The sequence below is a fragment of the Macaca thibetana genome, chromosome 2 (assembly GCF_024542745.1).
Source record: "Macaca thibetana thibetana isolate TM-01 chromosome 2, ASM2454274v1, whole genome shotgun sequence".
Classification (NCBI taxonomy): Eukaryota; Metazoa; Chordata; class Mammalia; order Primates; family Cercopithecidae; genus Macaca; species Macaca thibetana.
The window spans coordinates 76,363,855-76,382,231 of NC_065579.1; the positions used below are offsets into that span (position 1 = coordinate 76,363,855).

General features: G+C 35.4%; 1 protein-coding gene across 5 annotated transcripts in view; it reads left to right on the forward strand.

The window, feature by feature from the left end:
• ECT2 (epithelial cell transforming 2) overlaps positions 1-18,377 on the forward strand; it is a 71,711-nt gene that overhangs the window by 40,684 nt on the left and 12,650 nt on the right. For all 5 annotated transcript variants that reach the window (XM_050778283.1, XM_050778284.1, XM_050778286.1 and 2 more), the window contains 4 exons: positions 11,310-11,388; positions 11,555-11,674; positions 14,419-14,557; positions 16,445-16,599. In XM_050778283.1, the coding sequence (XP_050634240.1) occupies positions 11,310-11,388; positions 11,555-11,674; positions 14,419-14,557; positions 16,445-16,599 (493 nt within the window). The remainder of the gene's footprint in view (positions 1-11,309; positions 11,389-11,554; positions 11,675-14,418; positions 14,558-16,444; positions 16,600-18,377) is intronic.

Genomic DNA, 18,377 nt, shown 5'->3' on the forward strand with positions numbered 1-18,377 from the left:
AGTAAACCATGGTGATGTGCTGTCATCCATGCTTTGTTGTTTCATTTATAGAGCACAGACAGTCAATTTAGCATAATTCATAAGGGCCCTAGTGTTTTCAGAATGGTCAATGATCATTGGCTTCAACATAGTCAGTCACTCCTAACAAAAGAGTCAGCCTGTCCTATGAAGCTCTGAAACCAGGCATTGACTTCTCTCTAGCTGTGAAAGTCCTAGAAAGCACCTTCTTCTACTGGAAGGCTGTTTTGTCTACACTGAAAATCTGTTGTTTAGTATAGCTACCTTCTTCAATTATCTTCAATTATCTTAGCTAGATTTTCTGGATAACTTTCTGTAGCTTCTCCATTAGCACTTGCTGCTTCACCTTGTACTTTTATGTTACAGAAATAGCTTCTTAAACTTCCATGAACCAACTCTGCTAACTTCAAACTTTTCTTCTGCAACTTTCTTACCTCCCACAGCTTTTGCAGAATTGAAGAGAGTTAAAAACTTGTTCTGAATTAGAGAGGGGCTTGTTCTGGATTGCTAAGGCTGGTCTGATCTTCTGTCTGGACCACTCAAACATTCTCCACATCAGTAATAAGGTTGTTTTACTTATTATTCATGTCACTGGAGTAACACTTTTCATTTTTCTTCAAGAACTTTTCTTTTGCATTCACAGTTTGGCTGTTCGGTGCAAGAGGCGTAGCTTTAGGACTATCTCTGTTTTCATCTTGCCTCTCTTACTAAACTCAACCATTTCTAGCTTTTGATTTGAAGTGAGAAATGTGTGCCTCCTCCTTTCACTTAAATAGTTAGAGGACATTGTAGGGTTGGCTATTACTTTCAATATTGTTGTATCTCGGGGAATGGAGAAGCAAGAGGAGAGAGAGGCGGGGGGGATGGCTAGTTGGTGGAGCTCTCAGAATACACACACATTTATCAATTAGGTTTGATGTCTCATCGGCATTGTTTGTGGTGTCCCAAAACAATTACAATAGTAACATCAAAGATCACTGATCACAGCTCACTGTAACAGATAAAATAATAATGAGAAAGTTTGAAATATTGAGAGAAGTAGCAAAATGTGATAGAGACATGAAGTAAGCACGTACTGTTAGAAAAATGACATGATAGACCTACTTGACACAGGGTTGCTTACAAACGTTCAATCTGTGAAACAACAACAACAGCAACAACAAAGAAAAAACACTGTATGTGAAGCACAATAAAGTAAAGCACAATAAAGTGAGGTATGCCTATATGCACTTTCTATGATTTGATACACATGGAATATTTTGTCTGGCTTTTTTTTTTTTTTTTTTTTACTCAGCATAATTACTTTGAGATTAGTCCTTATTGTTGCTTATTTCAATAGTTAATTTTCTTTTATTTTCCATTGTATGACTATATCACAATTCATCCATTTTCATGTTGTTTCCAGTTCTTGGCTATTCCAAGTAAAGCTGCTGTGAACATTTGTGAACAAGTTTGTATAGACATGTGCCTTCATTTCTCTTGAATAAATTCCTAGGAATAGGAATGGCAGGTCAGATAGTAGGTTTTTCCTTTTTTTGGTGGAGGGGGTGGTATCTCATTCTGTGACCCAGGCTTGAATGTGGTGGTATAATGTTGGCTCACTACAACCTCCACCTCCCAGACTCAAGTGATCATCCCACCTCAGCCTTTTGAGTAGCTGGGACTACTGGTGCTGTAGTACCACACCTGGCTACTTTTTTCTTTTTTTTGTGGAGACAGGGTTTCACTGTGTTGTCTAGGCTGGTCTCAAACTCCTGGAGTCAAGCAGTCTGCCTGCCTTGGCCTCCCAAAGTGCAGGAATTACAGGTGGAGCTACTGCACCCAGCAAGGTGTATGCATTTCTAAGAAACTGCCGAACTGTTGGCAAGACGGTTGTATTATTTTGCATTCCCACCAACAGTGTGTGGTGTTCCAGAGTTTCCACGTCCTTACCAACAATTGGTATGGTCAGTGATTTCATTTTTTATTTATTTTTGAGATGGAGTCTCTGTCACCAGGCTACAGTGCAGTGGCGCGATCTCGGCTCACTGCAGCCTCCGACTCCCTGGTTCAAGTGATTCTCCCGACTCAGCCTCCGAGTAGCTGGGATTACAGGCACATGCCACCACTCCCAGCTAATTTTTGTATTTTTAGTAGAGACGGGGTTTCACCATGTTAGCCAAGATGGTCTCGATCTCCTGACCTCATCATCTGCCTGCCTCGGCCTGTGATGGGATTACAGGCATGAGCCACTGCTCCCGGCCTATTTTTTACTTTTTTATTCTTACTTTTTGAGATGGAGTCTTACTCTTTTGCCCAGGCTGGAGTGTAGTGGTACAATCTCTGTTCACTGCAACCTTCCCCTCCCAGGTTCAAGCAATTCTCCTGCCACAGCCTCCCAAGTAGTTGGGATTACAGGCACCCGCCACCATGCCCAGCTTAGTATTTTTAGTAGAGACGGAGTTTCACCATGTTGGCCAGTCTGGTCTCGAACTCCTGACCTCAATCTGTCCACCCTCCTTAGCCTTCCAAAGTGCTGGGATTACAGGTGTGAGCCACCACACCTGGCCTGGCCAGTCATTTTAATTTGTGACATTCTAATAGATGTTTGGTTGTCTTTCCTGGTGGTTTTGATTTGCATTTTCATGACAAATGATGTTAAATGTCTTTTCATGTGATTGTTTGCTGTCGTATTACTTTCTTTGGTGATATGCCTGTTCAAATCTTTTGTCTACTTGAAAAAAAAATTGTTTTTTTTTTTGTAATTGAATTTTGAGAGTTCTTTATATATTTGAGTTAAAAGACTTTTTTTTTAAAAAAAAAAAGATACATGATTTGCAAATATTTTCTCCTAGTTTCTGGCTTGCTTTTTTCTTTTTACAATTTCTTGAAAAAATAAGAGTTCTAGATTTTTAAGTCTAATTTAGCAAATTTTATTTTAATGGATTGTGCTTTTATAGTTTTATCTAAGAAATATTTGCTTAACCAAAGGTCACAAGGATTTTTTTCTTATTTTCTTTAAGAATGTTTGTGGGATTAGTCTTTAGGTAAAACTCATTTAGGTCTATGATCCATTTTGAGTTAATTTTTGTACATGGCACATGGTATAGATTGAAGTTCATTTTTTAAAATATGGAAATCTATTCTAGCAGTGTTTGTTGCAAAGAGTATCCTTTCTCCACTGAATTGTTTTTGTACCATTGCTGAAAGTCAGCTGACCATAAATGTAAGGGTTTATTTCTTTACTCTCAGTTCGGTTTCATTGATCTGTATGTCTGTGCTTATTCCAGTATCACACTGCCTTGATTACTGTACTTTAAGTTTTGAAATTGGGAAGTATGTGTCTTCCAACTTTGTTCTTTTTGAGAATTGGTTTCACTATTCTGAGTTCCATAAATTTGGCATGTAGCTTTTAGGAGCATCTTGTCAGTTTCCGAAAAACAACAACAACAAAAAACTGTGGGGAATGTGTATAGGAATTTTATTGAATTTGTACATCAATTTGAGGAGTATTATCTTAGCAATATTATTATTATTTTTTGAAACGGAGTCTCGCTGTCGCCCAGGTTGGAGTCCAGTGGCATGGTCTCGGCTCACTGCAATCTCCACCTCCTGGGTTCAAGTGATTCCCCAGCATCAGCCTCCCGAGCAGCTGGGACTACAGGTGTGCACCATCACGCCTGGCTAATTTTTTGTGTTTTTAGTAGAGATGGGGTTTTATCTTGTTGGCCAGGCTGGTCTCGAACTCCTGACCTCGGGTGATCCACCCGCCTTGGCCTCTCAAAGTTCTTCGATTACAGGCATGAGCCACCGCACTTGGCCTATGTTAGCAATATTAAATCTTCTGATTTATGAATATTTCCATTTATTTACTTTTAATTTCTTTCAACTGTATTTTGTGGTTTTTCAGAGGATAAGCTTTGTGGGTTTCTTGTTAAACTTATTCTTAAGTATTTTATTCTTTTTGATGCTATTGTAATACAAAAATTAGCCAGCCATGGTGGTGTGGTGTGTGCCTGTAGTCCCAGCTACTCAGAGGCTGAGGCAGGAGAATCGCTTGAACCAGGAGGTGGAGGTTGCAGTGAGCCAAGATTGCACCACTGCACTCCAGCCTGGGTGACAGAGTGAGATGCTGTCAAAAAAAAAAAAAAAGTCTTTCAAAATTGTCAAAATACATTTTTGCTTGGAATTAGTAGTTAGACAGTTTTATGTTTGTTGCTGCCAAATGTTTTAAAGTCATGGAGCTTTAAGTCCAGCCTAAATTGAAATGATCTTCATGTAATTCTTTGATATGTGAGATTAAATTAATATTATTGATTTAATAAAAACAGCTGTATCTTCTGAGTTATTTACAACATACCCATGTATTTCACTTTAGGTTCTTACTTAGGTAAATATCTGATATTAACAGGTTATAATTCTGATTAGTAAAAAGTAACTTAAAATAATGACTAGCTCTAATACCTCAATTTTCATAATGAATCTAGGCATAATTGCTAAAAAATTTATGTAACTGTAAATGGGATAAACATTTATAACTAAACTTTGCAAGTAATTTGAAATCTTTAAGTTATGTTACATTAAATTAAGTAATAGACAGCTCATTAAATGCCTGAGTCATATCCAAATAAGAGAAAAATGAAAACAAATTGCTGAATATAAATAGGCTGGTTCTTAGATTCGTAAATTTTATAAAAATACTAACTATGCTTAGATCTATTAATACACATAACATTATAAGAGGACAATGCGTTTTTTTAATTAAAAAATAATGATTTTGTCAAATTCACAGGTTATTTAAAGTTTGTTTCAAAATATAAATTTAAGAAGAAAATTAAAATTGGAGGAGAAACTAGTGGGGGGGAGAGAGAGAGAGAGAGAGAGAGAGATGCAAAGATAGTTATGGATATAAAGATGTATTTTTAGTTAAATAATAATTTTTAAATGTGTGTGATAAATTTTTGTTCTAAGGCAAAATGGTTGTTCCAATATCAAAAATGAAAAATTATAGGACTAAGTAGGTGTTTGAGAAAATGATAAAGGATCTAAACAAGTCACAGAGAGTTTATGAAGGCTGGGCTTTATAAAGGAAGGTTTATGTGTCATCAGGTTGACAGGGTTGGAAAGGATTTCTTTGTAAGGTATTTCTAAAAATTAAACATTGGTGTCAGGAGTGCACTGATTGATCTAGGACCAAAGTCTGAATCTCTATGTTTAAAACAATGAGTTTTACTTGAAGTATTGATCAGCTTTTAATACAATTGCAATAGGTTTTAATTTTTAATTCCAGAATCTATTTATCAGCCATCTTCTAAACTGCGGGCGTTTTCTGTTTTGTCCTACATTTCTTCCTGGCATCTATTTAATTTCCCCATTTCAGGTTAAAAATACTGTCTTCTTTATTTAAAATGATTATTTTAATTAATTAATTCATTTATTTATTGGAGGTAGTCTCACCCAGTCACCCAGGCTATAGTGCATTGGTGTGATCTCAGCTCACTGAAACCTCTGCCTCCCGGGTTCCAGCAATTTTCCTGCCTCAGCCTCCTGAGTAGCTGGGATTACACGCGCACGCCACCATGCCCTGCTAATTTTTGTATTTTTAGTAGATACGGTGTTTCGCTTTGTTAGGTGATCCTCTCACCTCGGCCTGCCACCGTGCTGGAGTTGGAGGCATGAGCCATCACACCCAGCCTTATTTCTTAAGGTAGCATTTTCCTGAAATTTCTCAGATTCAAGTATCAGGTTCAACTTGTGTGTGTGTGTTTCAGTGACAGGGTCTCACTGTCACGGGCTGGAGTGCAGTGGCACAATCTTGACTCACTGCAACCTCCACTTCCCAGGCTCAAGCGATTCTCTTACCTCAGCCTCCCGAGTAGGTGGGACTACAGGTGTGCACCACCGTGCCTGGCTAATTTTTTGTATTTATTTTTAGAGATGTGCTTTTGCCATTTTGCCTAAGCTGGTCTCAAACTCCAGGGTTCAAGCAATCCACCCACCTAGGTCTCCCAAAGTGCTGGGATTACAAACATGAGCCACCATGCCCGGCTGGAGGTTCAGCTTCTGCTATGTCTCATAGCACATGATTTTCAGGTCATACATTGCTACCTTTTGCTTTTTCACCTTTTGAGAAGGCATAGGTTGATAACTCTTTGCTTCAGCTTTTTTCTATAAGCTTTGATAACTGTTTTCTGTGTTTGTAACTCTGCTGTTATATCTTGACACTAAAATGTTCATCTTGAAGGCCTTGATCCTTTACTTGTGGCTTTTCGTGATGTGTCTGAATTGTTAACAGTTATTGTGTAACATTGTTCCTTTGTCTAATTAAATTCAAGTGCTCTTTTCATCTGGCTCAACTTCCAGGTTATCTAAATGAGCTTCCCCCAAGAAGGAACAATCATACTGCAGAAAGTTTTTCTTTGCCTTTTTGATAACTGGCCTAAGAAACAGATTTTATGTTTTATCAAGAAAATGTCCTGTGTTGCCTTTATTAGGTTTTTGATTACTTAAAATAAAACCCATATGTGTAATGTACAAAAGAAACAACTGAGATTTTAAAAGGTTAAGGTTTTTTTTGTTTTTTAATCCATGTAGCTCTGTATTCCTTTTAAAGCCTTTTGATTATCACTCTGGTTACATAAATGACTATTATTTCACAAGTGACCTGTGATCCTGTTTTGATCAAATGTCTTGAGACTTTCAACATCTTCGACAAACTTCCCCAAAATCAAATTCTAGTTTTAGTCTTTTTTACCTAAACTTAACTGAGATTTATGAGGTGGAACCCCTGGAAAGCCTCAAAAGATTTTTCTCATCTTGAGAGATATTAAATTATTAGGCTTATTTGATAAACTGTGTAAAAGACATTGACAAACGATAAGTGATACTAGATCTTCTTTTAGTTGCATTTGTGGGTATTTGTTGATATGTTTCACAAATTATATAAATTATAGAAGTCTGTTATTATAATTTTGGTTATCTTAATGCCATGTTTAATAGAGATAACTGCATTTTGTTGTCAGTTGCAAACTTTCATCAGCTTCTTAGACTATGGCTATTCTAAGTTTTCATCATCTAGTTACGGTTTTGAATTCTTCTCTAAAAGCACTGATAATCATGAAAATGATTCTATCTAACAAGTGCCCTTAAGTCAAGTTTCTGATAACTTTAAGATCAATGGACTTGATAAAAATTTCCAAGACTCTAATTTAAAAAATTGTTGGATTCATGAAACGAGATCAAGCAGAACAAAAATGAATTACATAAGATTGAATAACTGATGAAGATAATGTTTTAATGACTTTGGTTCTTTATGCAAATGTTTTGTTTTCCAGACTTAAGAAAATCTTCTCTCTCAAGCTATCTATAATTTACAACAGTTTGATAAAGGATGCTTTTGTAAATATAGATAGAACTTTTTTTTCTGTTTGATTCCTCCACAATTTGAAAACTTTTTGAGCATTCTTTTAGCAATATAGTTATTTACCTAAGTCTAATAGAAATCTGCTCTCTTTATACCAGAAAACAATTGAAAACATAGGTTATATTACCAAGGCTTTGACTGAAATGTCATATTTGACAATATGCATAAAATGCCTGCCTTCAAAGGTTCCTAGCCTTACAGTGAGTAAATTAAAAACTGTCACTTCTTGGCAGACCCAGGAACCTTAAGACTGTAAGTAAAATATAAAATATGCCTTGGTTTGGTTTCCTAGCCTCAAGAGGTTTTAAAAATCTGAGATTTATATGTGATCAGTATAGAAAAAAAGTTATATTTCTAATAAAAAGCTATAATATACCTTTTAGAGTGTCGCTCTGTTGGTTGTTTTTGAATTCTTGTTATCTACCTATAGACTAGATCCTAAATTCTTCCGGGTTTCTCCAATCCAACTGTCTTCCATAAAATTGCTAAAAATGGGAACTGTACTGTTTCTAAAGCCCTGTCAATGGAAACTAGATAAATTTTAAGAAACAAGTCTTGTGCCTGATGTATGGGCCACATAAAATGTTCACCAAAATATCTTATGCTTTAATCAGAGACATTCAAACTGCAAACCAGGACAGGAAGTTGACATTTTTTTAATGCTGTAGACAGCCTTTCCCAAGACAATGGGTCAAGACTCCATATGATGACACTCCTACCCCTCTTGATGCCTGTCTTTTTGGCTTGACAAAATAATACTGTAATTAAATTTCACAATCAGTAACTGCTGTAAGTAACTTGACAAAACCTGCCCTAAGAAATCCTTTTATTCCACTAGTAACTTTAGCAATATCTATAACACAACTTTTTGTTCAAAATGTACTGGTGGTCCCTTCTGTAGAGTTGGCATTCTTTGCTTTAGTTCAACCCAGTTCTAAAATACTACTCAATGACAACAATTAGTCTCATCCAGTACCCACAACAGTCTTTTGATTTGTTTAGTTAGTTGTCATCAGGCTCTTGTTCTGTTTCAAAATGATTGTACAAACTGAATTTATTATATTATTGTTTGTTATGATTTTTAAGCCTTGTTTTTATTACTTGTCTAATCTTTGTAAAGCCAGCTCTCCCAACAGGTTAATGTTAGCTTAACACTTTGAGATGGCTGCTAATACTTATGGAACTAACAAGATGGAGCTCAGTGCTGGACTTCAGGCAAACCTGCCCTGAGAAAATTTTCCCTTCTGTCCTTTTTGATACTCAAATGTGGCCCAGCTCCCTGACATAGACCCTCTATATCTTCCCCACAATGTGGGATGGAGACAACCAGGACAGGTTTGTCCAGGCCCTGAGGGACAATTAAGCCTAACTTCAAGATGATTGATTAGCTTTGCTTTCAGAGAACGATCTTGATCAAAGGGGGAAATGTGAGCGTTGATTATACAAAATTGGATCATTCTTGTTATACCCAACTAAATCAGAGTTGAGGGCCAGAGGGGAAAAACACTCAGGGCACATGGCAGCTGTTCTAATAGTTAAATTTTCCGCAAGCCCAGCGGCTTAAAATGGCCTGCTATAATCCTACAATCGGTTTTACCTAATAGTTGCTGAAGCAACCTGCCATGACTCTGTAACTAGTTTTACTCACTACTATCATTCACCACTCAGCTTGCCAGTTCCCCAAAACTTTACTAGTGTCAGTGAACTTTCTTTAAAAACAATACATAATCACATTTCTCTTTCTAATAAAACTCCCAACCTTCTCTTTATTATTAGAACAGACTTGATTATTTGAAGACCACCTGGTCAGTATGTATGCCCTGAAGTATAATTCTTGCTTCGCTGATGAAAAGTAAAATTAGAAATGTATATTTTATTTTTGACTTTGACATTATTGCTATCTTCAGTTTTACTAAGCTTTTCTTTTGTAGCGTTTAATTTGCTGTTACTCTCATCCAGTGTATTTTTCATCTAAAACATTATAGCTTCTATCTCTATATGACTGATTTGGGTCATCAGAAATGACCACTGCTTCCTTTTTCTTTTAAGTCTTATATGCTTTCCTTTTGTACTTTCCTACTTCTGCCAAAGTGTTGCCGCCTTATATATCATGTACATATGAATTGCAAGAAAATCTTGAAGAACAGTTCATGTGCAGAACAGTTACAGATACAATCAAATCTCACCAAAAATTCACTTGTGTTAAATGCAGAATTTTGTTGTTACGAGGCTAATGAAAAATGATACTTTTATTTGGTCAATAAATAAGATCTTTTAAAAATATCTTTCATGTTTTTGCTTAAACTGTTCAATCCTCCTTGCAGTTTTTTGAATTTATGACATGAGTATAATAACTTTACTAATTCACTCATCTCTGTTTCAGGTGTTTTTTTTTTTTTTTTTTTTTTTTTTTTTTTTCTCATTAGTCTTATTTTCCTGTTTCTTTGCATACCTGGTATTATTTTATTGGATTCTAGACATTATCAGTTTTACTTTTCTGAGAGCTAGATATTTTTGTATTCTTAAAAATGTTTTTTAGTTTCTCCCGGCATGTAGTTAAGTAGCTTGCAAACAGTTTGATATTTTCATGTCTTGCCCTTAAACTTTGTTAGGCAGAATCAGAACCGTATTTAGTCTGGGGTTAATTTTCCCTACTATTGAGGAAAGACCTTTCTTAGTACTCTACCCTGAGGTCACATTAATCTTGAAGTTTTCCACTCTGATTGATGTCACCGTTCCATGCCATATGAGCACTGAGCACTGTTACCTCTAATTTTTTAACATGTCTTCCCTAACCTCAGATAGTTTTCTTACACACATGCAGTGATCATGTTGAGAACTGTGTACACAAGGAAGCCTTCCGAAAACAGAGGGAGTTCCCTCTGTGCAGCAGTTTTCCAGTAATTTGCCCTTCAAACTAGGCATCTGATCACACTGGACTCCCACATTTGTTTCTTTCTCTTAGGGATATAGCTAGGCACTATCTGTGCTTTCTTTGCTTTCTCTAGGCTATAAGCCAGGACAGTTGTAGGGCTTGTCTTGTTTCTGTTTCGCAGAAATGGATGTTAAGTGTCTTGAGAACCCTTGTTTCTTTATATTTTGACTGATTTTTTTAGTTGTTTCAGGCAGAAAAGTAAGTTCGTCCTCTGTTATTCTATCTTGTCTGGAGCAGTAGCCTTAGTTTTTATTTCAGTGAAATGATTAGCCTATGACTTGGGAAGACTTCCATAAAACCTTATTTGAACTTATATTGAGAACTTCAAAATTTTATTAGTCTTAATTTTTTACAGGTTTAATGTGTTTTATAAAGTGCATAGGCTGTATAGTAAAGAATATAGAAAGGAATAATAGTAAAACATACTTTTCTGAAGGAGTCTATGGAAGTTTTTTGTTTTTTGTTTTTCTTGAGATAGAGTTTCACTCTTATTGCCTAGGCTGGAGTGGAATGGTGCGGTCTTGACTCACTGCAACCTCCGCCTCCTGGGTTCAAGTGATTGTCCTGCCTCAGCCGCCGAGTAGCTGGGATTACAGGTGCCTGCCACCATACCCAGCTAATTTTTATATTTTTAGTAGAGACAGAGTTTCACCATGTTGGTCAGGCTGGTCTCGAACTCCTGACCTCAGTGATCCACTCCTCTTGGCCTCCCAAAGGGCTGGGATTATGGGCGCAAGCCACCGCACCTGGCTGGAAGTTGTTTGTTTGTTTTCCTCATCCTGGGCTCCGTAGGCATGGAAACTTTTTTAATGTAATAGGATACTTTTAAGGAATATTTTAACTGATTCACTTGTCAAAATTAAGACATTCACATCAAACACAACTTGTGACATAAGTTGTGTTTGTTGCAGTTTTCATGTTCTATTTTAAAAGTTTTAAAAATCACTTTTTCAGGCATATTAATGAGGATAAGAGAAAAACAGAAGCTCAAAAGCAAATTTTTGATGTTGTTTATGAAGTAGATGGATGTCCAGTAAGTATTCTTAGCAATAATTACTTTATTTTTTCCTTCTTGTTAATGAGGTTTCTGTGGTTTCAATATAAATAATATCTTGGCACTACTTTCTTTTAAATTACAACTTCTTAAAAATTACTTGATACCAAGTGATCTCTTTTGTTAATATTTTCAACCTATACAGGCTAATCTTTTATCTTCTCACCGAAGCTTAATACAACGGGTTGAAACAATTTCTCTAGGTGAGCACCCCTGTGACAGAGGAGAACAAGTGACTCTTTTCCTCTTCAATGATTGCCTAGAGGTAAAGATGTACTTCATATAGTATAATAACACTGCCGATTTTTGTAACTTCCCTGAATATTTAAAACCAAGCTTTAATTGAAGTATAATGTAGAATTTTAAAGTAAACTCAAATAATCATTTTTTAAAAAATTGAGGACAATTGATGATTTAATACTATTAATAGAATGCCTTTAGAAGAAGGTCTAATATTAAGAAGTATAAACTTTCATAACTTCAAATCTAAGTTAAAATGAAAATTTATTTCCATGCAAATAAATGCTTAGGTCAAGAAATCTGATAACTTCTTGTTTCTATGTTTACTTATTCAAGATTTATAAAATAATTCTGAGTTTTTTGAAATTTAACTAATTTTTTTTCAATAATGATGCGATTGTATTTTGTTGAAGAGGGAGATAACTTGATAATTTACTATTATGAATTCTTTATGATTCCTCGATTCTTCTTAAATCAGCAGGTTTTAGAGTGAATGAGGGGTCAGATGGGGTATAATGAATCTAATTCTAAAATTCTTACTTATTCAAGTTAGATTTTCTTTTTGTATTACCCCTGCAAGCAAATTGAATTACGTGTGTGTTTTAATGTGTTCATCCCTCTAATACGTATTTTTAAACAACAGTAGTGAGGGATAAAAAGAAGTGTGGTTTCCCTTCATCTCAGAAGAGAAAAATGTTCATTTTGATTAAACAGACATTAATAAGAAGACTCTTGACTTTTCTATCACTGGAAACTTTCTGTTACCTTCATCAAAATGATTAAAGAGTTTCCTTTTTCTTTTCTCTCCTCTCCTTTCTTTTCTTTCTTTTCTTTTTTTTTTTCCCTCTCTTTTTTTTTTTTTAGACAGGGTCTTACTGTCATTGCCCAGCTTGGAGTGCAGTGGCAAGATCACAGCTCACTGCAGCCTTGACTTCCTGGGCTCTGGTGATTTTCTTATCCCAACATCCCAAGTAGCTGGGACTATAGACACCACCACCACACCAGTCTAATTATTTTTAGTAGAGACTGGTTTTGCCATGTTGCCTAGGCTGGTCTCGAAATCCCGGACTCAAACAATTTACCCACCTCAGCCTCCCAAAGTGTTGAGATTACCGTTGGGATTACAGGCATGAGTTATTGCACCTGCCTCCCTTTTCTTTAAAGTCTTACATGCTTTCCTTTTGTCCTTTTCTACTTCTATCAAAGTGTTGCCTTCTTATATATCACATACATTATTATTTATACTATAAAATACAAGGGAATCTTAAAGAACAGTTCATGTGCAGAACAGTTACAGGTACAATAAAATCTCACCAAAAATTCACTTACGTTAAATGCAGAGTTTTGTCGTTATGAGACTAAATGAAAAATACTTTTTTTTGGTCAATTATGTTATAAAAAGCACAAAAGTAAAGACAGTCAAACTACTACACACAATTGACTATCTCCTGAAGTGAGAAAGTCAAAAAAATCATGAGGCAGATAATTCTCAACTACCTGTTTCCCTCATAAAAAGGACTTTAGCCTGCCCTGATTGAGAACAGATGCTCGGCGGAGTCAATTTTCAATTATATTTTATCTGGATTTGCATCATCATGGGGTTTTACTGTATATAGTTTCTCTATACATTGTTTGCTTCTATTAAAGCTTTTATAGGTTTTTCATATTGGAGTTCCTAAGTCAGCTTGCTCTATTCATCTAATAGGTTAGGTTATCTTTATTTCTTTGCTGCTCCATTCTGGTTTTCATCCCTTATTCCTGAGAGCTATGACTTACTTTAAATTTTTGATCTTATATCCCCTCCAAATTCCTTGAAGTCTTCTGTAATTGGTTCATTAACTTGCCATTCACTTTCTGGTATTGGTCATCTTCTGTAGCTCCCAAGTCCCTGGCTTCTTATTTTCCCTACCTTCTTGAATCTGTTGCTTTTTTTGTTCTATCTCTTGTAGCCTCCCTGTCTTAGAATCACTTCAACAAAAACTGCTTTATTTATAACATTAAATTTGGACTTCAGAGTTCATAATAAATAAAAATAAAATAAAAACATAATCTTAAATAAACTGTTGTTCTTTAGCTTGTTTGTTTAGGAAAAATAAAACTCTTAGTGAATTGGGAATGGAAATGATGGTACATTGTTAACCTGATAAAAACCTGTAACCATCATCATATTTAATAAGTGTTAGAAACATTCAAAATGGATAAAATCTGTTTTTTCTTAATGACAGATTATGTTATACTGCAACTAATTTTGGATTTAAGGATATATTTAACTTTTAAATGTTTTTTCTGTATTTTAAGGGTTTTTTTTTTTTTTTTTAACTCTGATGTACTGGCATTTGTCATCAAATGAACACTTACTGTTTTTACTTTTTAAAAATTAAACTTAAAATCACTTAATTGTTTTGCTTAGCCAACTCTTCCTCTTCTCCTGAATTCTAGGACTTTTATTTAAGATTCTGTCATTCCTTGATTCTATCTCTTCTCATCATGCTTCTAGTTTTTTCATACCTCTGGGACCTTTTGCAAAATATCCCTTGGCCTGTTTTCCTGACGTTTGAACTCGTCTTATATAAACATGAGCATTTCTGCTATACAATTACATGTCTGACTTTTGTTATATAGTAACTCTGCTTATAACAACTTTGTAATGAATAATCACTAAATGAGTTATAATAGATTTATGTGATTAGTGCTATTTTATTTTTTAAGTATTTGGGCCTTATTTTTCTTCATTTTATTGACTGATACTTTTTTATTTTCTATAATCAGATAGCAAGAAAACGGCACAAGGTTATTGGCACTTTTAGGAGTCCTCATGGCCAAACCCGACCCCCAGCTTCTCTTAAGCATATTCACCTAATGCCCCTTTCTCAGATTAAGAAGGTATTGGACATAAGAGAGACAGAAGGTATGCTGGTCGGATACATTCTTGGTTATATAAAAATAGTTTATATTCATTGTAGGTTTGATTTACTCCATTTTGGCTTCTTTTAATTGGTAAATTATCTTTCAATATAGTTGATCAGACTGCTAAAGTAATTGTTCTTGCGCCTCTATCCCAACTCCATCTCTAGGAATAGAACTGACTTTTTATTTTCTCAAATGAAAGTACTATCTCAACCTATAGGATACCCTCATCTGTTAAAGGTCAAAGAGCTTTTAAATGGCTATGTATTAAAATAACACCCTAGCCTAGCCTATTCCCACACCAAAATTTATTTTTTCGTTTCCTTCAGAATACAGAATAACCAATCTATTACCTGTACCCCGTATCTTAACACTTTCACTGTTGCCAACAGCTGCATTTTTAGGGCTAGGTTTAAGGTATGGATCAGGAATAGATGTGAGTGCAATAAATAAACCCAGAGTAACTGGTAGACTTGATAGGGAGTCATATGTGTATTAAGGAATGTTTTACTCTAAACTTTGGTAGTGTTACAGAGCAGGTTCTGTGAAGGCCTGAAATTACTGAAAATTTATAACTACCTACAACAGTGTCATCTATTTAATTGACACCCAGTGGTGTATGTGCATGGCCATATTTTGGATGTTAGGCATATGTTCTTACAATGTTTAGCTCTTTCCGTTACTGATTCCTCTAATAATGAAAGGTTTCAGTTCGTAAGAAATTATTCTTTTTTTTTTTTCCTTTATAAGAAATAATTCTTTCTTTGTTTTTTTGTGGGGTTTTTTTGTTTGTTTTTTGAGATGAAGTCTTACTCTGTCACCCAAGCTGGAGTGCAGTGGCGTGAACTTGGTTCACTGCAGCCCCCGCCAGGATTCTCCTGCCTCAGCCTCCTGAGTAGCTGGGATTACAGGCGTGTGTCATTATGCCTGGCTAATTTTTTTGTAATTTTAGTAGAGACAGGGTTTCACCATGTTGGCCAGGCTGATCTCAAACTCCTGATCTCAAGTGATCCGCCCACTTCAGCCTCGCAAAGTGCTGGGATTACAGGCATGAACCACTGCGCCCAGCCAAGAAATGATTCTTAAAGAAAACTTAGCAACTTACTGCTCTTTTCACTTAGTTGACAAATTCTGGATTTATTAAAGATTACATAGTATAGTTGTCCCTTGGTATCCATGGGGGATGGTTACTGGACCTACGTTGGTTACCAAAATCTGGGATGCTCAAGTCCTGGATGTAAAATTGCATAGTGTTTGCATGTAACCTATACACATCTTCCCATGTACTATAAGTCATTTCTAGGTTACTTATAGTACCTACACAATGTAAATGCTGAGTAAACAGTTGTTATAGTATATTCTTTAGGGAATGATGACAAGAATAAAAAGTCTGTACATGTTTAATACAGATAAAATCTATTTTGTACTATTTTTTCTACTATTTTCGGTCAGCAGTTGATTGAATCCACAGATGCAGACCCACAGATATGGAAGGCTGACTCTATATTTGTTTTAAAAATCTTCATTTTTGGATTTTAATTATGGCAGACTTTGTTTAAAATAGGTTGTATTTTAGCATCTTGGTCGTGCACCTTTTGTAACACTTTTAATATTTTTATAGAAAATATTAAATGATGTGGAAAATACTGTTTAATTAATGTCATTAACTTATCATCATTAGTTCCTTACGTGGTGTACTATATTGTCTTTTTAGTACTTCAACTTAATATGGTGATGTTGTCTTATTAAAAATAGAGAAGATGAGGAAAGTGGAGAAGAGATAGTTCATTTCATTGGAATTTCATTGCTCTGAGGGAACTAAACTTGCATACATTTGTCATTTTCCAAGGAGTGACACTTAATGTTTATGGTTATTCTGGAACCCTAGATTGCCATAATGCTTTTGCCTTGCTTGTGAGGCCACCAACAGAGCAGGCAAATGTGCTACTCAGTTTCCAGATGACATCAGATGAACTTCCAAAAGAAAACTGGCTAAAGATGCTGTGTCGACATGTAGCCAACACCATTTGTAAAGCAGATGCTGTAAGTTCTTAAAACAGTATTATAATGAAAGTTTCAATTTTATGACAATGCACTCAGACTAAACATGTACATTTTTAATGACTTATTATGAATGGAGAGTTTTAGTTTTGTGTATATTAAAAAAACTGATTTAATAAGTTGTTTTAGGAAATATTTTATATAGTGTAGGTACAGAAAACATTGTTTGAGTTTTTGGCTTACATAAAGTAGGCCTTCATAGTCTCATAGTTCCCGTGGCTCTGATTCAGTGAAGATTTTGGGACTTCTTGTAATGTACCCTGTGATTTTTCATTGGTACTCTTAGACATGGCTAAAAATTAGAGAGCATTTTGATTTTTGTTTGTTTGTTTTTTGGAGACAGAGTCTCACTCTGTTGCCTAGGCTGGAGTGTGTAGTGGCATGATCTCAGCTCACTGCACCCTCTGCCTCCTGGATTCAAGTGATTCTCCTGCCTTAGCCTTCTGAGTAGCTGGGACTACAGGTGCACGCCTCCACACCCTGCTAATTTTTTGTATATTAGTAGAGATGGGGTTTCACTGTGTTGCCCAGGCTGGTCTTGAACTCCTGAGCTCAGGCAGTCTGCCCACCTTGGCCTCCCAAAGTGCTGGGATTACAGGCGTGAGCCACCGCGTCTGGCCAAAAAAAAAAAAAAAAAAATCTTATTGAAAGCAATAGATAGCTAATAGCATGTTCCCAATCTATTTTTCTCACGTGAACCTCTTAAAATCAAATGCTATCATAAGTATATAATTGTCATTATACTATACAGATTGAAAATAGATGAGAGAATCAAAATATTGAAGTTAAATGACTTGCCTGAAATCAGGTATCCCTGGATGAAATCTAGGTCCCTAAAAGATAATTTGGCTGCTTCTTCTCTATATATGAGAGAGACATGTGATAGACAGATATAGACCTCTTGCTCTTTGCACAAATGACGTAGATTGAAGAGAATGTGCTGATATAATAGATGACCCTTTTCAGTACAATAGTACTGTAACTGAGATTGCATTGGGTGTTTCTGTGGGAATGAAACATGTAATCACAGTTAAGTGTGAAACCTTGGAAGACATTTAGGTATAATGTGGTTTATAAAGTATTCATTGATGAAAACCTCCTTCCAAAGTGTTTAGAACAATTATCAGACTTTTGTTTGTGTATGTGTGTTTTTTTAGATTTCTATGGACCAAGAATATGTTCTTATAAATAAAAAATTGTTGCACAAAAGATTCAGAGGGGGAAATACAATGCTAGCACATACAATAGAATGCTAGCTAGAAAAATGATGGAGACCACTTTGTTATAAATCTTTCAAAACTGCTCATTATAAGATTTATTTTGTAGGTATCCATCCATTTTTTCTAGGTATCCGTATATAAAATGGTTTTCTTTACCTGTAGTAATTCCTTATTGCAGAAATTACTCCTGCTCTTATCAGAATGTCAGACTAGATAGCTTATGGAGTCATTTCCAAACTTATAACCCTAATACTGAAATGTAACGATAACAGAAATTTTTTCTTATATCTATTGAATTACTAGCCACATGATAGCTAATAATACTAGAACTGAAATATAAATAACATGGAAGAAATTCATAAGTAAAATTAGCCACAAGATGGCAGCAGACGTTTAACTATGTTCTGACTTACGCTTACACCACAAAATTCTTTCAGTCTATTGAAATTTTGTTCTTAAGAAATACATGTGTAAATTCAGATACTCGGTGACTTCAGTTGAGCCCTTTCCTGCGTTTAAAATTCTACATATAGTAAATTT